The sequence below is a fragment of the Abramis brama genome, assembly GCF_963993115.1.
Source record: "Abramis brama genome assembly, chromosome: 18".
Lineage (NCBI taxonomy): Eukaryota > Metazoa > Chordata > Actinopteri > Cypriniformes > Leuciscidae > Abramis > Abramis brama.
Genome location: NC_139980.1, coordinates 3332121 through 3357927, shown reverse-complemented (window position 1 = coordinate 3357927; position 25807 = coordinate 3332121). Strand labels below are relative to the sequence as shown.

Sequence of the window (25807 nt, the reverse complement as noted above, 5' to 3'; positions counted from 1 at the left end):
AATCTGGCCCTTAGTATCCTTAAATACAAACACATTTAATATACAGTACTTGATAATAATAACAATAGCAAAACAAAAGATAGTTTAGTGATATTTCAATATCCAAAGTGTGATCCCTCAGACAGTGTATGGATACACACACATATACACACTATCCACAAGCAAAGATAACATATGAGTCACAAATGTGTTCGAAGATTCCCTGTTTCATAATTCTCGAAGGATGTCAGATATGACCTGACACTGAGCGCATGAAACATTGAGTGTTCAAGTGTCTGAATCTATGGAGATGTGAGGACAGAGACGTCTGTGACCTTGAGCTGCTCAGCCACAGTGCATGATGGGGCTTTTATTGGAGAGCTCAAGGCAAGCGTTCTCATCCACTGTAATACACCCGGAGACTCAGAAGAGCTGTGCATTATGCAGGCATTATTTTAGCAACATGCATAATGTGCTTAATATGCGGATTTTCTCTGAAGAAAAGCATCTAGCATATATATAGAACCTTGTAGGGGTTCCCATCATGGATAATTTTATGGATTTAGTTAGTTCATTTTTAATTTTAATTAAATTTTATGAATTAAGCTCATAATTCATCACTATTTATTTTTTAAATTAAACATGAGAGTATTATGCAGTCATTTGAGGCATTTCTCCTTACATAAAATCTTTTTGGCATAAAAGGTTCTTTAAAATTGAGTCAAGAACCCAGAGGGATTTCTATAGAACCACATTTAACCTTTTTTTTTTTTTCAGGAGTGTATGTAATGTCTGGGTATCCCACAATGCAATTCAACCTTTCACTTTCAGCATTACAAATGAAAGCATTAGATGCAATTTAAGCATCTCTGACTAATTATCTCAGTCTTTTTTTTTAATTGTAATAATGCAAATGCTTCTTTTTATTTCAGATGATATAAAAGATTATTTTCAGATGATATAAAAACATCCTGCTTCTCGTTTGATGCCAGTGAATGATGACTTCTAAAGGCAGGACATTTTTAAGAATGTCTCCTGTGTTCAGTTGATAACACTTTATATTACAGTGTCCTTAACCCTATAAGTAGCCTACATGTTGGTGATAAATATTACTCAGTTCTTGAATGCATAATTACTCTGTAACAAGAACACCTTAAAGTGTAACCGAAAGCTTCTTCTGTTTGGAAGAGGACTTCTTTTCTGCACATGGATTCACATGAACATCTTATCAGAGTCATCCATGACAATCATTGTCACACAACATTTCACAAACAGCAACGACACTTTCTCAACCATCTTCAAACATCTCATTTGCAGTTAGCCAGTATATTGTGTTCAACGCTTTTCAACGCCTGCTTTAAATTTAAATGGTTCTGACTCATACTTTCGAGAAAATAAACTAAACGTCACAGCAAACTCCTCTTTGAGAGCCATGCCTGCGAGCGCCGGTTTCACCTTCCTCTCGTCACTGACTGCATCTATTCCTCCATTCTTCAGCTGTTGTTGTGGTGTGGGAGTTTGCTGCGAGTCTTTGAAAGTCTCGGGCTACTGAACATGTATTTGCTCTTGAATGAAAGAAGCTCACATGGACATTGTTCAGAACTTAACCAGACTTATTTGTTGAATTGTTGGCTTAACAGAAACATGTCTTTGGATCCAGATTTGAACCCCTTTATTTGTGTTTTATTTATTTTTTTGCAATCCCTAATTTAGTGAAACTAATATAAATAAAATATGATCACTTCTGAAAGACAGATTGTTTTATGTTTTAATTAGATGATTTAATGAGGAAAAACGTATGTTTTGCATTAGCAATGGCATTCTGACGGTATCAGCTTAAATCTGCTGATTTATGTTCTTCATTTTTCAAAGCCAGGATTTGTCACAAGTTTATTAAAAAGAGATTCTCCTCATATCACAGTGTTGAATCTATTGTTATCTACTATTACTGCAATAATTATTGTCAAAATTGTTCTTCAACAGCGGCCTAAAATAATGGCTAAATAGATATTTGGCTATTGGGTCATAATTACAGTAACATTTCATGTTACATGTACTTGCTATAGTAATATAACAGTAAATCATGCAAAATGACAAGCAACTAACCTTAAACCAAACCCTTATACCATAAACTAAGTAGATGTTGTTGAATATTTCTCAGTGTAATCACACTGTAACAAGGACATAAGGAAGTTATTACATTACAAAGTCTACAAAGAGTTTTGCCCTTTGATTAAAATGACCAGAGACATTTATTAATGACCAGAGACATTTATTAATAGGGTCAGTTTTGATTTCATGAACGACTACGCTCTGCATTACTCTGCTTCACCCAGATGCTGCTCGATGCTCGTCTTCAGTGTTTTGAGGCATCATAAATCCATCAGAAGTGCAATATGTGCTGCAATCACGGTCTAATCACTTGAGCATGCAGATGAGCTCAACACAGCCTCATAGTGTCGCGTTTCTTCATTTGTCTTATGAATGTCAGGTGTGACTCACTCCTCCAGAGACAGGATAATGTCAGCTCTTCTCAGACGTGTGGATCTGCTCTTTGCACACCAGGTTTCAATATTGTAAACACTAGATGAGACGTGTGAGAACAATAAAGAATGCCATCAACTTTAGCTGTGACAGTTCAATTACGAGTGACAACCGCTGAGATGTTCACACATCCTTATAAATGACAAAAACAAGAATTGCGACAAATCCAATGATCTCGTATCATATGACTTAGAATCAATATATCATTTCTGACTGAGCAGGAATATCTTGTATCAATCCGTTGTATGTAATGCATTGTATGTGAAGGTATTGGCAGCTGGCAATCTTTATTTTTGGATTTATTGCTTTAATATTTTTTTTTTCCTCCAAAACAACGAGCCAAAACATCCAGGAAAACTTAAATACACCTGGCATTTTTTAAGAAACAAAACCTGAGAAAAAAGGGTTGGGGCGACATTTTCAAATGAGCAAAATTACATACAAAACACTCATGATCGTATGCTTTACTGATCAGTACTAAGAGTTACAGGTCTGGTGAGATTTCCACAGTGTTTTCAGTGTTTCAGGTCTGAATCTAGACAATCAAGCACACTTTACTGTTCTGTTCAGTAAAAAAAGTAGCTGCAGAACGAAAGAATGCAGAGAGAAGGAGCGCCTGTAACAAATACAGAACATAAAAAAGAAAAACAATGCAATTCATTTGAATTTTTATTCTTTTAAATAAGAACGTGCCTCGGCACTCAATGTTGAAACAAGCTCTCTCAACAGTGTCTTTAAATAGATCGTCAACATCATCCAGATCAGAAGCCAAAGTCAGGACAAAAAACACAACGTTCTGCAGAAGTCTCTCCTCTTGCGGCGCGGACCGGCAGAGCTGCGGAACATTTCGGGAATAAAAAAATATCAAACGGCTTGAGTCGTGTCCCGCGGGATGACACTGCGCTACTGCGGGATGCTGTGGTTGGCTCTCTTCGGGGGCGGGGGGGGCATCAGCTCGGAGTCGGCCGGGTGCTTGCGGGACTGCATCTGAGCGCACCGGTCCAGGAACTCGAAGAGAATCTCCTTCGTGACGGGGTGTTGGATGCTGTTGCACACAGCTGTGAGGACAACAGGACACAGGTGAGAACAAACAACCCCTCCTGGGTCTTCAGTTTGCCTCAAACAATCTCGCCGAGCAAGTGGAGTTGTCAACTTGTTCATAGCTAGCTATAGACCTTATGCGCCAGAGAAACGAGGGCGCCGCCATCTTTAGAATATTTAACTTCCGTTTTTGCGGTCGCTCTGTATATTTCTATGGCGCTGCTGTCCAGGAGTAATTAGCTTTTGAAGAGGATTTACTTAATGTAAAGTTAACGAAAGTTATCATGAGGACTGTGATGTTTAAAGCAGATGACTAAACAAATGTCAGTCGACCGGGAAGATTTTAAAACGAGCCGTTCATTAATAAACACGCAGAATCGCTGTGAAAATACAGACGCAGCGCTGAAAAGGGGCGGAGCTACATAAGGGGCGGAGCTACATAAGGTCTATAGGAATAATAACCTTTGGTTTAATGGTGCAAACATTACATCCAACTCTGTTATATTGCATGCGAGTATATACAGTCAAACCAAAAATTATTCAGACACCAGATATCATTTTTGATATTGTTTTACTAGTGGGTGCAGGACACTATAGTTCATTTATGTAAGTGAGGAGAGCAAAGTAAAGTAAACTGTGACATATTATACCCAAATATTCTTCATACAGTGACTACCAGTGAAATTAATAAGAATTTGGGACCAAAAATTATTCCGACACTTTGACCTGAGCATGTTTTGCTTAATGTGTTTTCATTAATTGCTAATGTGACCTTTTTACACCACAGACTGAACAAAATGAAGCATTGCTTGGTAATTGGTTGACCTAAATTGGTATTATCTAATTGTGTAGTTAAACAGCTGACAGATATTCAACCTTATTCATCTGTGAGACAGTCTAACAGAAGGATGGACAAAAATTTATAATACAATAAACTGATTTGATAACTCTGAGTTCTTGTCATATTGTGTTAGCATTTTCTAAACTATAGCGAATAAACTGTGATAATGTGAGAAATGTTGAAGGTGTCTGAATACATTTAGTTTTGACTGTACTTCTAGCCGTTTCATCTAGTCACCGACAGAAACTGAGCTTGACCCTGGCGATAGTGTAACACATGTGGATCTTACCCATGGCTGTGTCGTATGAGTTGGGGAAGCTCTTGTCAATCCTCTGCCGCATGAACACCCAGGTGTTATTGACGAACGTGCACTCGATTATTTTATTATCGTACTGTTTCAGGTCCTTTGATATCTGGAGCAAAAAACAATTTTGAGAAAGAGATTACACAGTTGTATCATTCAAACCGAAAAGCATTCTTGTAAACATATACAAACCACATTGTTGAAGAGTTAATATTTTATTGCATTCATATTTTAGATTTTTTTGTAATTTTATTCAAAGTGAAAGTAGAGAGATTAATAAAACCATTTTTTCACCCAAGCTTTTGAGAAGATGGCATTAGCCGAAACCCCCCGATTAACACATCCTCCTCCTGAAGCGCTACGGTTTACAGTTTAGCTTCAACAGCAATTAAAGGGGTGGTTGATTATGATTTCACTTTTCTAACTTTAGTTAGTGTGTAATGTTGGTGTTTGAGCATAAACAACATCTGCAAAGTTACAACGCTCAAAGTTCAAAGCAAAGAGAGATTCTCTTTTACAGAAATCGCTTATTAAGGACTACAACAAACGGCTGGAGACTACAGGAAATATGCTAATCAATGACTTGAAGATCGTTAACTCCACATCAGCAACATGCATTCATCAACTAACCATTCAGAAACGTCACTTGTGCGTGTCTGTGTGAGGTAATCAGAGCTACAAACACACACACACACACACAAGCTCTTGAAGCTCCGCCCTCTGTGCCGGGAGCAGCAGCTCATTTGCATTTAAAGGGACACACACAAAAATGCTCACCCTCAACACAAGTGACAATTTTAACATATAAAAAAATATCTGTGGGGTATCACATGATTTCACACACACACACACACACACACACACACACACACACACACACACACACACACACACACACACTCTGGGGGCATCAGAGACTTATTTTACATCTTGTGAAAAGGGCATTATAGCACCCCTTTAAACACACCTGAACCAGCTAATCAAGGGCTTCGGGATCACAAGACGCTTTCAGGAAGTTGTGTTGGGGCAAGTTGAGTCACGCTTTGCAGGATGTCGGACCTCCAGGTGCAGGTTTGGACACCCCGGATTAATTCCATCTTGATTCATTACAAAGTCTTTTGACAGCTTTGTTTGTCTGGTTTTCAACAGAGAATTTTGCGTAAAATAAGTGCTTCATTTGACTTCATTAAGTTGTATCGCATCTGTTAAAAAAGTTTATTTGTTGACCACTACAAGAGACGATGCAGGAGGAGAGGGAATCAGTGTCGGGACATGGCACAAATCTCTAATCTCTCCGCTCAATGTCTCTGCAGCTCGCCTGCTAACCACCAAACAAATCGTTGACACTTTTTGTAGGTTGTAAAGTAACGGCCGACGCGTGATGTGTAATTACTGCCACAACACAGATGTCTCAATACATGACAGTTTCACAAAGGCCTTCAGAAAACAGGAGCGTGTTTGGCCCAAGTAAGCGAGAGAAAGGAATATCTCAAAGATAAAGAGACTCGATCCTCAGTAAAGCGTGGCAGGTTGGTGTGTGGAGGAGGACGTGAGCTGGCAGTAAAGCCGCCCCCTTCTGGGCCTGTTGGCATGATGGGATGAGTAAATATCCTCACCATCCAACAGTGAAGGGCATCTGTGAGCACAGAGGGGAAGCTGAACATTTCAGGACTGACATTCACACGCAACAATATTCAAAGATCGATTAACCTTTGGTGGTACGGTACCTTTTCTCGCATCAGACACGTCCTGCCTTGCCGTCGCTGAGAGAACGCAAACACGGGCAACTTAACAGTCTCCGGCTCGGCTTAACAGAGCCAAATATAATAGAGGCGTCTGGCCAAAGATTCAGTGCACGCTTTCACACCCCACACAACTACACACACACACACACACAACGGTGGCAGAGATCCAGGGATGTTGTTCGGCTTTCGTCTGGCACAGAACATGATGCTCCCGTTAGTTTTGGATGGGACCATCATGACACCCCGGTCACCCTCTAGAAGTCCTGGCAGGCATTTACACACACCACACGCTGCCGAAAGCAGCCGAATCCACTCCATCACAGCTAAAGCCTGCCAAACACCTTCGTGGTTTGTAATGATAGTACGGTAGTCGACATTAAAAAAGTAAATCAATTTAATCAAAGTAACAGTCGGGGGCATCACAGCTCCTCCAACCACATTTTGGCAAATCATCATTACATTTTAAGAGTGCAGACAAAACACGGTTGCATCGACAACATGCAAATACTACTGCCTATTCACCAACCAATCAGGTGTGACTATCACATAATTAATATTCATGAGTCAAGCATTTTGATATGGTTCATATACCCCTTTTTAAGAGAAGCAATAACTGTGACAAGATTGTTAAAATGATCTCTCTAAATAGCAGGTCCATTCGTGATGCAACTGCAACTTCAGTTCAGATTTGCTCAGTCTTGTGGAAATCAAATTATTTTGGATGCTCTGCATCAGACTTGACTTGGACTCATGAACAAAACTCTATGCATAACAAGGAGAAATGGCTATTTTCTTGAATCTGGGTGCCACAACTCGGATAAGGAGTCTTTTGTGCACTTTTTTTCATGCATGATTATATGGCCGTTTTAGTGGCGAGGCCAGAAATCCCCAACAGGGAGGACCTTGGTGGAAGAAAGTGGACCTCTATTCTCTGCCTCCTCTCAGATTCCATTATTGAGTGAAATTTGAATACAATGAATATTTCTTTAGCATTTATAAACGATATTTGCTTGTATTATACAACACAATGTACAGCTGCACAATTAATTGTACAATAAAGGCACAAATAAGTTCATTTTAATAGGTGTTAAACAGGACTGTTCCCAGCATGCACCGCGGCATGAGTAAATCATGTGGTGTTGGCTGCAGCTCTGTCCATAAAAATTGATTGTTGAATGTCAGTCTAAGGGTACGTTTACACGAGTTACACGTTTTTCCATTGAGTTTTCCATGAACAGACGACACCATTGTCAAAACGATCCCCATTCACACGGATCCACGGATTTGGCCGTATCTCAAAATAATGGATGTCATTTTAAAAACGTGGATATTAGCGGAAATAAAGTTAATACAGCCTCTTATTTACATAAGGTAAATATTGATTTATATTTTTAATGTATAAATTTGCTGCCATAATAACGGCCCATTTCAAATTGTTTACATGCTCCTTTGAGCGGTGATGAAATACTGTTCTTGTAAATACTTTCTAGCATTTCAGTAATAAAAGTGTAGGCTAGATATTTAAAATGCATCCAAATTACAGTGGAGCGTAACAGTTATCGTACGGTGGTCAGCTGTGGTCAAAAAGGATTTAAACAGTGAATTTTCAATTGATCTCTTCTTGTAAACTCAGAGATTCGGACAGCAATTAAATCCGTGTTGTAAACCTTGGTGTTTGTCAAAAAAAACAGTAGGTGATTCGGCCGGGGAGTTTTGAGCAGGTGGTGGGAGAAAAACATGATATTCTGGATTCTGACGCCAATAAAATCACAGACCAGCCCCTGTAAATGTTGAAAATACTATACGACCCCATGAGAAACAATTACCGCCAGAACAGGGCTATCGTGTGTGTTGAATGTTAAGGATGCTACGTGCTAACTTAGATACCTTGGTGTATTCTGTTCATCACCATTTCTTCTGCAGAGTCTCTTTACCCACAGCTCACAAGGAAAAATATTATGTGTTGTTACTCTGTGGTTTTCTTTTTGCTTGATTATTTCACTCAAACTGTGAAACAATTATTCGTCAGGATCAGTGTAGCCAGCCACAACTAATAGAAATAGTGGTCACGTTTACACACGTGAAATAAAAATGCACTTTTTCAATCATATGAAATGACATGTATGTACATTATGAGCTATTAGTCTACAAATTTGATTAATCTCCAAACCATTAGTATATTCTTGCAGCTTGATTGACTGAGTGGACATTATGTGGCCTCTTGTCTGTTGTTTTCCTACAACGCCAATAACTGCTTTCATGTCCTAGTCTATAAGAACTGCTCGTCCACCTGTGGAAATTTCACCACACAACATATGCTAAATAAACAGAATAATTTAATACATGTTAAAAGAAGGTAGAGACACAGTCAGCAGCACATCGGACGTGGTTTAGAGTGAAGGAAACAAATCAGTTATGAATGAACAAATACCAGTTACCATAGTTACCCATTCATTTACTATTAAGTGTGCATTTTAGAGACAGTAAAAAAAATAAGCCTAAATGTTCTTTAATGGGTTTCTTGCCAGGTGAAGAAAAAATAAACTATTTTCAAAAACGAAACTAGACTTGGATTTGAGACAAACACTTGAGATTTGTGAACACAGACATCTGACAAAATAATGGTCTTTAGGTTAAGTTAAAGTTTATGGGAGAATCAACTCACAACTGATTCTAATAGAGTTGGCATTAGCATGTTGTTAACTGTAATTTAACAACTATAAAAACATGCAAATATCAGGTGAAATAATCCTTGACATTTCTACACTAAATGAATGCTTTTATAATCAGTGCTTCTCTCACTTCATCTTCCATCCCTTTCTCTCATTTTTACTATTATTCATGGAAAATACAGTAAAATGTGTCAGATTTAGCCAGGATGGCTAATTTTCATTTGTAGTCCTTGGGCATATTAATGGAAAAAGTAAAAAGATTACAATATACAAATACAAAACTATAACACTCCCTAAAGATCCCTATAAATGTTCACATTTTTGATTTGACAACAACCAATTTTTTTTACATTTCTAGAGAAACCACAATGACTTATAAGATATTTTGAATCCTCTGAAAGTACTTAAAGTACTTCTTCACCCCTTGTACCAGCTCTTTTACTCCTTGAATATGGGTTGAGCAAAAATCTTAAAAACCATCACTAAATCAGCTAATTGAATGAAGTGTTTCCAGTAGCTAACGGCTTAAGAACTATAGACAGTTTCATGAGGCTTTAAGGGTTAGTTTACCCAAAAAAAGAAAACTCTGAAAATCCTTTACTCGCCCTTATGTCATCCCAAACCCATAAGACTTTGGAAACTTTTGGACTTTTCAATTAAACCTGAAAGGTTTCTGTCCCTCCATTTGATAGTCCAGGTAACCAAAACTTAGACGATCCAAAAAGGTCATAAAGGCATCATAAAAATTAATCAATAATATTTTTTTTCAGTTTTAATCAGTCTTGTGATGCGCAAGAACCAATGAGGTTTGTTCTAGAGTGACACGCACAAGTTTCCATGTTTACAAAATTTGATGAGCACTATATATCCTTGTTAAGATGTGAATAAGAGCCTAAATTGAATCTGTCCATCATGTAAAGTGATTGTATTTCTTCACAAGACTTGGATTAAACCACTCAATTCATATGAATTTGTTTTATGACACCTTTGTATATATTTTTTGTGGATCTTCTAAGTTTTGGTTACCTTGACTTTCAATGGAGGGTCAGAAACCTCTCAGGTTTAATTAAAAAGACCTTCATTTGTGTTTCGAAGATTAACCAAAGTCTTACGGGTTTGAAATGTTCATTTTTGGGTGAACCAAGAATAGGCTTACACGTTTCTGTACAATATGTTCCATCTTTTACTGAGCTTGCCGCAGTGCATTCTGGGATTACCAGCTCCACTAAGCATATATGTGATGCATCTTCAAAAAAGCTGCTGTTTAAGTGGGCAGATCAGTGTTTCAGTAAAGACTGTGTGACACGATGTTCACCTGTCTGACTCGATTAATTAAAAGCACATCATGTAAAGAACACTTGAAGATGACACGACTATCTTTAGCAGCGCCTGTACTTGCGGTGGGAACAGGAGGAATTATCAAAGGAGCAAACCACTGTTTCTCTCACCTTCATTTGTGCAAAGGGCATGTCATAGCTCCCCACGTACAGGAGACCCACCATCTGCGGGATCAGTCTGGAGAAAGAGACAAAATAAAGATCTAAATTAAATTTCACATCCGGACAAGCAAGCATTGTGATATTCCCCAAGACAGCGTAACTCTGGGAAATAATAGCAGCTCTGCTATGGAGGATATCCTTCGATACTGCCATGTAATTATCTGGGCTTCATAATAAGTGCCTGGACTTTCACAGTCGGGATAAGGTTCCCAAATACAAAGACGCCGAGGGCTTTATGATATGAGTGGGAATGTTCGGAAGGGAGTGTTTTTGAGGACAAGGATTTTAACATCAACATTGAAAATGACTTTGAATGGGATGACGATAAATGCAGCACTGGCCTCATCGAGTCACTGAAATGAATGCACTGAATGACAGCAAATAAATAAATAAATGTTGATTTAACGCGTTAATTTAATTAATTAGTTATGCAAAAAATAACGCATTTAACACCCCCCCCCGCTCCAGACCTATGTAGGTCATCTCAAATTTCACACAGCTGATTGGTGACGCACATTATGCAGGGCAACAAGCCTAGAGAATAAAGTTATGCACCTACAATTCAAGATATTGGGGCAAAAATGCCCCTGTATGAGCTTTTGTCTCATATTTATATCATATGAAATAGGCTAGTTTAGCAATATCACACGAGTAACGAGTGCAATATCACACGAGTGCTGTTTTTGTTTCGAACAGCATGAGTGCAAATGTGATACTGATTTTATACAACAGTTTAATAAATAATAAAGTCAATAATGTGTTATATTTTAGACACAATATTGTCTGTTTTTGTCAGCGAAAATATTACATATAAAGCCACAGCAGAACGAGAACACATTTACAGCCACCTACTGCGAGTTTTAGTTTCTTATTTATAGAATTAATTTATTTTTAAAAATAATTTCCTATTCCACAACTAGTAAAAAACCCATTAAAGGATTAGTTGAAAAAAATAAAAATTCTGTCATAATTTACTCACCCTCATGGCCATTGTAGCGTAAAAGTTTGTGTAATAAATTCTATGTTGAATCAAATATAATATTTCTTTCTAAAGCTACTTTTTGTAATGTCTATTTTAGGTTTGGGCCGATAGACGATGCCATCGTTGAGCCAGCATCGCTATACCACCACAAATACTTTATTAGCATCTTATCAGCCTTTTTTAAAAACTCACATGACATGGTCTTTCAAAATGCTTCATAAAATGCATAGTTTTAGATATATAATCCTCAGACTTGAAATTAAGCATGATTAGAGTTGTGGGATTCACTTTAATTGTGGATATAAGTTGTTATACCACATCCACATAATATTTTATATATTTCAAAAATATATTCTTAATATTTTTATTTTTGTTTTTTATGTTTGAGGTTATAGCTTATATTATCTTTTGGAGGTAATTTCTCAGCTAAATATGCGTAATTAATTAGATTAAAAAAACATAATCGCTTGACAGCCCTAATATATTTAAAGAGGATATGGTTAGAAATATTTTTAATTATTTTGAAATAAGTCTCTTATGATCACAAAGGCTACATTTAATTGATCAAAAATGCAATAAAACTGTAATACTGTGGAATAATATTCAATAAAAAATAACTGTTTTCTATTGTAATACATTGTAAAATGCAATTTACTCCTGTGATCAAAGCTGAATTTTCAGCATCATTACTCCAGTCTTCAGTGTCACATGATCCTTCAGAAATCATTCTAATATGATGATCAAGAAACATTCTGATCATTTTGGGGTGGGGGTGTGATAGTCAAATGATCAATGATTAAAAAAATACAACAAAATAAGTCTTTTAATGTCTGTATACCACAATCACATATGTAATATCTTTGAATTATCCTCATTTGGGGGCTTTTCTCAGCCAATATTAATCTGCATATTGAACAGCCATAATAAACATCAACTGAATGATCACATCATACCTGACATCTCATCTGAAAGCTGACAGTCTACTCTAAATGATTCATCTGACTGAAAAATGAATAAATGAGGACCAGAAATGGATTCAGAACTAGAATCAATGATCATTGCAAATGTTTTCTTTGTCTTTAATTTCCCCACACACAGACTGTAGGACTCTGCAGGCCTGTCCTCTCATCACCGGCGGTCTATAATGGTCCCAGCTGTTCACACGCACACGCCCACTAAAATGTGTTACCATCCAAAATAGTAGTAAATCAACGGGGAGGAGACCGGATCCAAACCCTGACACTGAGGGCAAAAGAGCTGCCTGCCAGTCAAGCTAATGGTGCGGTATATTTGGAGCATCCCGAAACACCGAGACTGTTTTTAGCCTCTGTTTCCGAGCGCTTGTTTTGTCCCTTTGAAATGCAGATCACCTCACAGCTTTTTGTCAAATAATGAAACTCAATGTAGTTGTTTACATGGCCATTGGAAATCAACTTCAGTGTGAACCAGACCTCAACATCAGCGACTGATTGTCCACAAAGGCTCATCCGGCGTGTGTTTGACGTCCTCGGTCTCTCTCTGCTCTTTCAGCAGGTGTGCTTCACACTGGTGTGTCATTACCGTTTCCAGAAATGGTGTAGCAATCTGTGAACTGCTGAAATGTGCATTTCTCTCTTCCTATAATAATTAAGACCATCAAGCTCAACCATCTGTTGACTGCTCAAAAAAAGAAATCATTTAGGAGTATCTGGTTGTCTTTTTCACTTGATGATAATGCTTCAGAGGAAATTCTGTGAAATGTGTTCATGAAACACTGACATCAACAGACTGGATGAACTGGAAATCAATCTGTGAAAGTGCCGGATCACAAATGTAAAGTCCTGTTCACACTGACAGTGATTAAATGGTTACCACGGTATCCAACCCTATCAGTCGCCAGATCACTCTGCAATATCATTGGTCGTTGCTGTAGTGTGTTACCGCTCATTTGCATGAGGACAAATAAGAGCGTCCTCGATAAAGAAAAGGAGAAAACCTGTTCAAAACGCATACCAAGTTCTTATTAATGTACTCTCTGTATTCAAGTTGGGTTCGTATGGTTTCCTCAAAAAGTTAATAAATAAACAGTTTAAATTTAATGATTTTTCATGTTCATGTGAACATTGAACTCGTATGTATGAGTACATACTCATAGTATAATTCATCTTAGATTTGAATCACTATTTCCTAAAAAATGTATTATTTCATTATGCTTTGGAAATGGCACCCAAGGACATTATATAACCTGAAGTAACCTTGTCATAAACACATCAAATAATCTGAAATATTAAGAGACTTATTGACCTTGATACACAGTCATGAGGGTCTACAGGTTTCCTCACTATATCTATGTTTTTTTTTTCTACACCACATGCAACACATGACTTTTAATAGGAAAACAAATCTTTTTGAAACATGAATGAGCAGTTTTGTTAATATATATTTCTAAGTAATACTAGAAGCTTATGGGGTGCAGTAAGCGATTTCTGAGAATCATTGTTGAACACTGTTGATATTTGAAATCAACCCAAACAAACACGCCCCTCCCTTCATCCAAAATGCACGAACGAGCACTGCAAATGACTCTTTTATCATAGCAAAAGCAAAGCAAAATAATGTTTGGATTATGAACAAATGAATGACAGGGAAGTACAAAAAATGAACAGAGTATGTACAAGCAAGAGTTCGACTCAGAACCAATATCAACCTGTTTTCATGCCCTCATGCTTCAGTCTCAACAGCGCTGGAAAGCTTTTCTAATATTAACACGGGTCCTAAAGCTCTTGCCTGATCATAACCCTTCTTTTTCCAATGATATTCCTCTGAGCTTTTCTCTTTCGTAATGTCTCTCAGCCATTTAAAGCCATCTGATTGGCTCACTCTCTCTCCTCCCATCATGAGTGGACACGCCCCCTACTGCTGATTGGCTCACTCTCTCTCCTCCCACAATGAGTGGACACGCCCCCTATGGCTGATTGGCTCACTCTCTCTCCTCCCATAATGAGTGGACATGCTCGCTATGGCTGATTGGCTCTCTCTCAAAAATCGCTTACTGCACCTTTAAGGTTGCCTTTTCAATGAATTTAAGACTTGTAATTCATCTCCCCCTCAATATATCAGGACAGTTGTACCATCCTGATTTTTCTTTTGACAGAAATTAAAAACAGATGTTTATGATAGTAAAGGTGAATTCAAGTTATTAAAGGTATGAATAAATAAATTGGAAAAAAGAAAAATAGGCTAAATTGCCCAGTCTCTTGCAGAATGCAAAATGGACAAGTCAGACAAGCACGGTCTGCATGGATCCTTGTCAGAGAATGGAGAATTGAGGGTAGCCAAGCTGAAAATGGGATGATATTTCACCTTTTAACAAGTCCAGGACTCCAAAGGAGAGTGTTAGAGTGTTGGCATGTTTCAACTTCAGCCGTGTGACAGAAAAGTCCTGATGTCTTTTCATAGAAAGCCTTTGGAAGAACTTGAAAACACCAAATCGCTCAATACTAAACGTTTGAATGGTTGTGAACAAAATCATCTCTGCTTGGTCAATGACATACGGAAAATATAATATCTTCTGATGTTTTGCAATGTGTGGTTCTAGCAGTCTTGCAGAATTCCCTCTCTCCACTGAAACTGAACTGGAAACTCAGCTTTTTTACTGTAGAAATACAAGGTCAGTGGAGATGTCACTGCTGTAGTTCTCGCATGTATAGCATCAACTCAAAAGACTCAAAGTTTAGCTTCTTTTTACATTACAGAGTCTGTAAATTCAACAGGAGAAGGTTTGAGTTTACTTTACCCTTTCAGGTTTTGAGGCAACAAAGACTTTTTAAAGTCTACTAGACCATTGAGACATGTTCTGAAAGAATTCATGCTGCTTTTAAAACACACAAAGCGTGTTTGTGGAGCGGCCTAGACTAATGAAATGTTTATCTGTTTTCAAAACACAAATTCATTTCCTTAAAAATTGTACCAAATGAACCCAAGGTGCTCTCATTACCACTCTCCAGCATTCAGTGCCGTCTACGCAAAGAGTCAGGGGTTCTTGTGTTATTTTACCCATCTCATTTCAAAGCTCTCGGCAAATATAGAGGGCATGGTGAGAGGGAAAAACACTCACAGATAAAGAGAGAGAGAGATCTGTGTGTGTGGGAGGAGAGTGGAGATGTCATCTTTCTCAGTTTCCTGGCAGGGAAGTAACCCCGCTAATAACCTCATTGCTCGCTGGCACATCTGCTGTGGGAAAGACAGGACTCTGTGATGCTTACGTGACACACACTGCCCATTGGCTTTCTCAATATATATATATATATATATATTTAACATACACGCTGGACAAAAGGAAAGAAAAGAAAAAAGCTCGGGAAAACTTAAACATGTCAATCAAAGCTTAGAGCAAATTATCCACTGGGTAAAATCCTAATGACGCAGTTATTGGTCATCAGATTCAAGTTGAAATTGGGCTTTGTCTTTCGGAATTAGCCTAAGTCTTTCTTGTGAAGCGAGGAGGAGCTGCTACTTTCTTGTCAGTGTTGGTTTATTGTGATATTATTTATATGCGGTGCCTAAGCGTTGTTTACAGGTGCTGGACTCTGTTTATCATGAAGCATTAAGGTTTATTACTAATGTAAAATCCATTACCATTATTGTTTACTGTAGTCTCGGGTTGGATGGCCTGCGTTGTCATCCCGTAGACTTAAGCACTGGTACATATTTATTTATAAAATGATTCTGGGTTTGCTTCCCTCTTATTCACTGCAGTACACCATTCAAAAATGTGTAAATAACTCTTGTTTTTATACATATCCTGAAAGTTCATACACATATAGGTCAAAGGGTGTTTAGTTATACTGCTCCGTTTGATTGGAACCAGTTCAGATGAATTATGCTTTAAAGAGTTAGTCTCTCTAAATTAATTTATGGATATTTGAAATGATTTGGTTTTTGGATTTACCTGATTGTAATAGTTTTGAGTGATATGTGTACATGTTGTATATGTAAAATAATGTATTTGTTTATGTTCAAATTTTTTTTATTAAGTGTGATGCCTCTGTCTTGGCTCATGTAAAAGAGATTTTAAATCTCAATACTTTTATTTCCTGGTTAAATGAAAGAAAGAAAGAAAGAAAGAAAGAAAGAAAGAAAGAAAGAAAGAAAGAAAGAAAGAAAGAAAGGAAGGAAGGAAGGAAGGAAGGAAGGAAGGAAGGAAGGAAGGAAGGAAGGAAGGAAGGAAGGAAGGAAGGAAATAAAGAAAGAAAGAAAGAAAGAAAGAAATAATCACCAGTGGCTATTCAGTTCGCTTACATGACTCTTATCATCATTATTATTATTTTGGTCACGCTTTAGATTAGGGTCCAATTCTCATTATTAACTACGACTTTTGCCTCAAACTCCTAATTACTGCTTATTAATAGTTAGTAAAGTAGTTGTTAAGTTTAGGTATTGGGTGGATTAAGAGATGTAGAATATGGTCATGCAGAATAAGGCATTAATATGTGCTTTATAGGTATTAATATCCTAGTAATATGCATGCTAATAAGCAACTAGTTAATAGTAAGAATTGGACTCTAAAACTAAAGTGTTACCATTATATTTATTTTATAACAGCATAGATATTTTCTAGTTTGAATCACTTTTGCAAGCTGCCTTATAAATCCATCTTTGCCCCAAGAGTCAAGACTCCATTCATGCGTTCTGTCTGATCTATTTTTAAGTTTTGCTTTACGTATACATGCGTCAGACGAACGTCTTTCCCCATAGCTTCTTGCTGTTTTCTTTTTTTTGGAGTTTATAAAATGGCTTGTCTTTTAATAATGCGCAGGGCATCCATGCGCTAACAGACCAATGAGAAGAGTGTGGGGGCGGGACACTGAGTATACAGTAACAACTGTGCATTTGCCTCAGGGGTTAGAAACTACATTTCTGGTGTGTTTGAGCAGAAACAGCATTTTAAGTTCTAGCCTCCTTTCCAGATGGTTAATGTGAAATAAAAGAAAGCATAATAACATTTGTTTTAAATGAAAGCTATATCCTTGAATACACAGATGCGGATCTTAAGGCATCTAAACTCGACAAAAGTGTAAAATAAGATTGATGTTTGACATCATCTCATTCCTGGTACAGAATCTGGCGCTGGAGAGATGAACTCTTAACCTCAGACTGAGAGAGCATGATGGAAAGCACACAGAGCATGCTTTTGCATTATACTGCATACATTTTTTATTGTTTTTCTATTTAAACATTTGGCAAAGTAACACAGCATATGACCGCTGCATTCGGTGCATACAGTATTTACAGTACATGCTGCTTAGTGTAAAAACTTGCAGTTTGCATTTAGATTCTGTGTTTAGTGTCCTATGCGCAGACAGCATTTTCTTATCTGTAAGATTATAAATAAACCTTTTCTTTATAACTGCAAAGCTTAATGTAAAATTCTGTTACACACTAGACAAATTACCATCAATAAGCTTCAAAAAATTTATTTCAAAGACAAAATTAAGCTTCCTTGAAACAGGCTCCTATGGGCAAGAAAAAACTTATCATAAAAATATTTTATTTTGTTGTGGATTATGGTGTTATTGTTTTGGAAGAGACAAGGGAGGCATGAGAGAAATTGGAAGTGGGGATTTTTAACCATCAAATGATGCAATGAAAATTTATCACGGTTGACGGAAATGAATATTGTTTCTCTAACATTCTGGAAAGCGTTTTGTTGTTTATGTTTTTTGTTCTTTGAACTGTTTCGAATTTGCCTGCAGCAATGTCTTAATAGTAATATGCCATAATAATATCTTAATTATGGACAGTTGGTGATGTCAAGCTTGGTTTCTAAAGCATGTCCCGAGACCCCGGTGATCTGTTCCAGTCCACTGCACTGCTTAGTGTACCCTCCTCAAGGCAGAACATCACATGCAAGGATTATCCAATTCCAATACCAAAACACAAACAAGCATTACAATATATGAATAAACCTCATGAAAACAAGTTCTAGTCAAGTTTAAAAATATATTATTATTATTTTTACATTTTACCACTGCATTGCATCCAGATCTTCCTTTGCTTGTAACACTCATTGATAATGATTATAAGATTCCCATTACTGCAATAAAAAGGTTGTGCCCCTATTATGGTTTTTCGAATATTACCTGTCATGCAGTGTGTAATAGAGCTGTTTGTGAATGTAAACGGTCTGCAAAGTAAAGTCGAAAGTGCACGATAAATAAAGTTATTGTCTACCAAAAGAAAGAATCGACTCTGAACCGCCAATACAAGTCGTCAGGAATTTCAGTCTCATTTCCGTGACCTGCACACGTAACACGGTGAAACATTAACATAATGCTCGCCTATGGTCTTCATTGGCTGGCCGCTAACAACGTCTGCTTTGACCCTCAAACACCGCAGCTGGTTCATGTTGTGTTCATGTCGAGAAGACACTGTTTTCTGCACTGAAAAAGCTTATTCTCTTTGTAAAGACTTCTAAAGGATGAGGATGTGAAGAGTCTGTGGTTGAAATGACCACAGCGATACAACAGCAGGAAAACCTTCTGACGACTGCTTCTCAAATCTCTGAGGATCTAAATGAGATTTACAAAATGCTTATCCATTAAAGATGGGAAAGTTCCCACTTTATTTGGACCAACTTGCTCCTCAAAATCAAAACCTGTAAGTATGTTTAATTATTGATGTTTATATTTTCTACCGGGTGTTCAAAATACTAGTTTTGTGTTTTATATTATGTACGTTTCCGGCTAACTGGCTAACTCACATTATTACTGTCTTACTGAAATACTTCTGCTAATCCGCTGTGGGCCACTATTAATGCAGATTATCTGTCGTTCTTACTACTCTGACCAATCAGAGCAGAGCAGACCAATCACAACAGACTGGGTCATCTGACCAATCAGAGCAGAGTAGGCCAATCACAACAGACTGGATCATCTGACCAATCAGAGCAGAGTAGGCCAATCACAACAGACTGGATCATCTGGCCAATCAGAGCAGAGTAGACCAATCACAACAGACTGGATCATCTGACCAATCAGAGCAGAGTAGGCCAATCACAACAGACTGGATCATCTGACCAATCAGAGCAGAGTAGGCCAATCACAACAGAATGGATCATTTGACCAATCAGAACAGAGTAGACCAATCACAACAGACTGGATCATCTGGCCAATCAGAGCAGAGTAGACCAATCACAACAGACTGGGTCATCTGACCAATCAGAGCAGAGTAGACCAATCACAACAGACTGGGCCATCTGACCAATCAGAACAGAGTAGACCAATCATAACAGACTAGGCCTTCTGACCAATCAGAGCAGAGTAGGCCAATCACAACAGACTGGATCATTTGACCAATCAGAACAGAGTAGACCAATCACAACAGACTGGATCATCTGGCCAATCAGAGCAGAGCAGATCAATCACAACAGACTGGGCCATCTGACCAATCAGAGCAGAGTAGACCAATCACAACAGACTGGGCCATCTGACCAATCAGAGCAGAGTAGACCAATCACAACAGACTGGGCCATCTGGCCAATCAGAGCAGAGCAGACCAATCACAACAGACTGGGCCATCTGACCAATCAGAGCAGAGCAGGATCATGGAAAGAAGGGGTTTAGGGAGATTGATTCATCCATTGAGTTGTTTGAGAGTCATTGAAAAAGTGTTGTAAGAGACTCCAAAACAAAATTAGGAACCTTTAAAATGGTATAATAGGGGCACTTCAAAATCAGCTTGTAAATCAAAATATAAATATATTGTTATTTTAAAATTACAGTGTCGTGCATTTGTGGGAAATAAAAAACATGCTCAATTGTCCTTATAAAAAACTCATTCTAACGCAAAATTTGTTGTTGTTTTTTCTTTAGATTTTTGGAGTGAAATATAAGCTGGACAAGTTCTTCACAGGATTTACACACGAGGACAAAAACAAAATTAAACAGTGGCTTTGTTTGTGCATAAGCCTCAGCGCTCTTCCTCTGGATCGCCTGAATTTTAAAGATAAGCTCATTTGAGGACAGTAATGCCTGGAGTCTGGACAGATGGACCGAGAGAAGCGTAAAAGAGGAACGCTAGAGAACTCACACTTCATGAGAGAAATGTCAAGCCGCACATTATCAAAGTCACCAGTCTGTTCAGGAACGGGCCTCACAAATCACACTTTGGCGCATATTATGTTCCCAAAAGTGGCGACTCGAAAAGTTGCTAACGCTAACCGCCTGCGTGTGACTTTCATAATCGCTCCACACATCACAGAGACAAAGACAGCACACATGAGAAATCCTCCAGAAATACACGCGTGGCCTGAACGTCTCTGTCTCCGTGTGAGTTGTGGGAAGGTTGTACGGATGTGTTGTGATGTTTGGCATTGATTGGCGCGTAGTGAATGCAGTTGCCATGGCGACGGTGACTCACCCCTCGCCGCCGACTTTGGTGATCTTGAGTCTGAAGTCGACAGAGTTGTGGCTGGGCGGCTTCCACTTCAGGATGTCATCACATCTGCCCGGCTTATATTTCTACAGGGAAAACCACAAACACAGACCAACTCACTTTATGACATAAACCAAACAATGCAGAGGGGAAAACAAACATCACTCCTTTATTATCTATAAAGAAAAGTTATGTTACATATTATCAACAGCAGTGCATCACAAATTCCCTCCTGAAAAACAAAACAGCCACATATATTGACTTCATAACCAACATTTTTATTGGGCGAAACGGTCTCTATTTCCAAACCGTGAGTTTCCTATGTAGGCAACATGTAAACCCTAGCCTGGGAAAACCCAGACAACTTCCGGCAAATTTAGATTTGCTCTGCATGTAGTCTTTCAAAGAGCTCATTCAAGCCCATTTCTAATCCGTCGAAATCGCGGCACCAATCAGAAACGTTGAGGCGGGCTTTACACGATGACGATCGCTCTGATTGGTTTTAGGTCTATCCAATTGCACCCAGAGGCATTTGAGCGACGTCCGTTGGTGAAGCGCAGCAACTTTTAAATGCATTATTATATTCAAATTGCAAACACATGAGGACAGTCTCCATGAAAGACCCACTGGCAGATGAACAGTGCTACTACATTTCTCTCCGAAACGGTAGGGAATTAAATTAGATTTAATAGAGGATTTTAACTGTGACAAGATGATTGACAGGGCAGTTTAAGTGACAGGATGCACGCGACAGATCCGTCCGATAAAGATGACGAAGTAGTATGTCCTAAAGCTTGCCTACTTTTTTGCTACACATTCAAAAGTAAATACCTTTTCTTCACAAAAAGAGTACATACTTTTATGGCGTAGTGACGTAGCGAATTGGGACGCAGCATATGGCTTTACACGATGCCGATCGCTCTGATTGGTTTTAGGTCTATCCAACGCCCCTTTGGAAATGAGTTATTAATGAAGCTTTGCCAGACCATAACTCAGTTACTACTGAGAATGGTCTGGTTTTAACCAGGCTATGTTAACCCCATAAAGACTACTGTATCATATTTAATACACAGGCCTCTAACTTTCTGTAGTCGGTCGATAGTTTCAGTTTAGCGTTCCCCTTCAGCTCCCCTTTGTCTCTTTACTGATTTTTATCAAGTAAACGTAAGAATTACTTTGATATTATTAGTGATATTTCAATATGAACACTTACTGGACTGCAGAAACTTAGCATTACTCGATTATCCATACATCATTTTTAAAAAAAATGATGATCAAATGTGATTATCAAGTATGATCCATCAGTCTTATGAGGAACGTTTATTTGTTCATCTCTCATTGCATTGCATTGTTTCCCCCTCTCACAAAAAAAGCAAAGAAAAACAAAACAACAGCACAAAACTAAGCATTTAAATATCTTACAAAGACATGTTATTGGCAGATATAGAGTGACAGCTGATATTTACTTGTATTTTATCTGCTATATTGCTATAAAGATCTCACAGATTTACATGACAAGCATCAGAATTTCATCTTTGCTCAGTTTTGGCCTCTGAATAAAACTGAGGGGTTTTGTCTCCTCATTCTCATACTATACGAGCCATAAAAGCCTGATGTATCAAACATGATACGCAACAAAAAAACACATATGTAAACTTGTCCACAGGTTCAATAAACTGTTCATTCCACTTCCACTGTTTAATCTTCTCACTATGATTTCATATGTCAGGCATTAAGCATTAAAGGGTTACGGTGTGTTCAAAGGCCGGCAGATCTTCTGTGATTCGTTAGACATTTCGTTTAGTTTCATTTGGTGTGAAAAGGTCATTAAACACTCAGATCTACTGTAGGAAGCGGCACATGCATCTTTATATGTACATTATGTAGAATGTAATGCATCAAGTTATCTGAAAAACACATAGTTGGGGGTTTGTTTCACCCAAAAATGAAAATTCTGTCCTTATTTTTCCCCCCTCATGTCGTTCAAATCCTAACACATATTTTTAATGAAACCTTAGAGATTTCCCTCCATTGAAAGTCCATTTGTAACAACATGAGGGTGAGAATTTTTGGGTGACCTATCTCTTTAAGAGATTGTGAAGTATGACAAAAGTACAGTATGTGTAAGTTTTGTAACAGAGCAGATTTTGCTGATGGAGATAGTTATGCTATGGTGAGAAATTTAGCCCTGTCTTCAATCATTTACACTGTTTATTTAGCATTTTCACTGCTCTGCTACAATATTTCCTGTCCATCTTTCTAGATTTGAGTTATCTGGTGTAAGCCTGCTGGGCTACACAAGTGTACAGAGGGTTAGTGCATCCAGACCGATCAGTAAACATTTGACGAGATGTAAATGAGATGTGACGGGGTTAATAGAGCTCTAATCGCAGTAAAGCAGCAGTTCTGTCATGAGGAAGACTTGCTCTCTGTACACTGTGCGTGGCATTATACAGCCATTGCAAACAAACACACATATATATGCTGTCTTTCAGTGTAAATGGCTCTGGTAAAGGCACATGTAACCATAATATTATTGCTTCAAAACACCAGCATTAGATCTGGGGGGCTTTATGTCTGTGTCTATGAACTAATAAAACTGAAGTGTTTTTGTGAACTCATGTCTTAATCTCATGAGTAACGTACTCACTTAATTGAAAACAATTATTAACAATTTTATGAACAATCGACAGAGAAATTATGCTTTTCATAAGAAAGAAAGAGGCCAAATAATAACAAGACAACACGTCTTTCTGATATGTAGTCATTGCTAACTGCTCAAAAAAAGCTGTAGGTTTGAATCAGTCGACTGTTTTTTCAGAAACGCACTATAAAAAAACTGAATTCTGTTATTATCTTTTTCCTATACATTTAAAGCACTTTATATATTTCGGTGTCTTAAGCTAATGTTTTGTCTTTCAGCTCCTCAATAATCCTGTCATTACAAACCCTAGAGATCAAACTTTTTCCCATTCGCAGAGACCAGGCAATCAGGATGTGCTGGCTTTAATCCGGCGACCAGAACTCATTCGCATTCATGTTTACATTTACATTTAAATTACAGTCCTTCATTTAGCAGACGCTTCTATCCAAAGATCCTTACACTGAGGTAAGCTGCAAAAAGACTTAAGTTTTCCAGTCCCAGGTGTCTTTAACTATTATGTACATTCATCAAAAATAAGTGCAATGTACATATTGTGCTCATGTTGTATTGCAAAACACTTTTGCTGCTGTTGAGGTTGGACACGGGTGAGTTTAGGCACACGTTTGGTGGTATGGGTTGGTTTAAGGGTTGGAGAGGTGTAAGGGAAGGTCAATAGTGTAATTATGAATGCAATTACATGAATTAATTACAGCTGCAATTACATACAATACAAAAGTTTTGGTTACACTTTATTTTACAGTGTCCTTGTTACATATGTTACATGTACTTACCATAGTAATAACAGTAAACTATGCATAATTACATGCAACTAACCCTCAACCAAAGCCTAACCCTATAGTAAGTACATGTAGTTGCTTAATATTACTCAGTACTTAAATATATAATTACACTGTAACAGTGACACCTTAAAATAAAGTGTAACCAAAGTTTTTTTTTTTTTAATGTAAGTACAATGTAAAAACATGTATGTGCGTGTATATTTGGCATGTGACTATGAGAACATTCACTATACATTCATGTCAACGTTCTGGACGTGATGAATCAAATCTGGAGAAACTGAAGAGTGGGAAGACAGAAATGAGGCGCTGAAACCGATGCGTTGCCAGGAAACACGCTTTGAGCCAGCAGGACCGCTACATGCGAACGGCTCAGGGAAAGATTGGGGATGAAAGTACAGTTGTTACGGGTCAGAGTATCTAAACAACCTTCTCACTTTCCCACTGCAATAATCAAAGCTGTTTCCCAGCGGCGACACTAATGATGAAGAGAGGATACAAACACCAGTTCATGAACTGTAAGAGCATCAGCTCAGGAGAATAAAACCACTTCGCCAACCAGTGACAGCAAACATGCGGGCATTACATTTCTAATCAGCCGGAAAACAACTTTATAAAATGGATAATGCCGATTCATTCTGATAAATACAGAATTCCAGACACACAAAAAATACAATTTAGTAACTTAAAGAGTGATTTTTTTTTAATTTTGTTTTGAGGATTTAAGAGCACAAGTTTTGTTAAAACAGCTGTAAAGCTGCTTATATCATAATTTTGGTGTGTGTTATTTTAGGTACAAAAATCCACAAAAATAATTGTTTGTCTTGGGGATATACCAATGCAACTGAGTATTTTAACGTTTACGGATTGGCCTCAATAACTTCTACTGTAAGTCTCTCATTGAAAATCAGAAATTCCTTTCTTTCTTTTTGTTTTTTAGAGGGACAAGCGGGATTTTTTTTCTTTCATCAACATTATGTCACAAATGTCAGTAGAGTTAACTTGTACTGATCCCAGAACTCCAGAAGAACTGCTTAGTGCAGAAAGCACATTTATCCTATAAAATTACACACATGGAATTTTCAAGTTGCGAAGTACAAAATGCTGACAAAATATGGCGAAATAGTGTCCAGTAAGTGACTTAAGTTCCCTAATGAGCAGGCCTGCTTCTTGACAGGGAAGTCACCAAAACACCAACAGTTGGTCAGTTGTCCACCATGGCATGTACATATAGTAGCTTGCATGTGGCGACTAGTGACACTCAAACTCAATTGCTGCCAAAATAGTACGTATTTCACCAACACATCTCGCAGGCGATAGCCAATAAAAAAGGAAATAATAAGGA

The 25807-nt window shown here is 37.9% G+C and overlaps 1 protein-coding gene across 1 annotated transcript in view; it reads right to left on the bottom strand.

The window, feature by feature from the left end:
- Nucleotides 1-2805: 2805 nt before the first annotated feature.
- Nucleotides 2806-25807, bottom strand: part of rngtt (RNA guanylyltransferase and 5'-phosphatase) — a 118020-nt gene continuing 95018 nt past the window's right edge. Inside the window, exons 13-16 of the mRNA XM_084091038.1 lie at nucleotides 21007-21107; nucleotides 10575-10641; nucleotides 4695-4818; nucleotides 2806-3581 (exon numbers count right to left, since the gene is read on the bottom strand). Of these exons, the coding sequence (XP_083947164.1) occupies nucleotides 3427-3581; nucleotides 4695-4818; nucleotides 10575-10641; nucleotides 21007-21107 (447 nt within the window). The 3' untranslated portion in view covers nucleotides 2806-3426. The remainder of the gene's footprint in view (nucleotides 3582-4694; nucleotides 4819-10574; nucleotides 10642-21006; nucleotides 21108-25807) is intronic.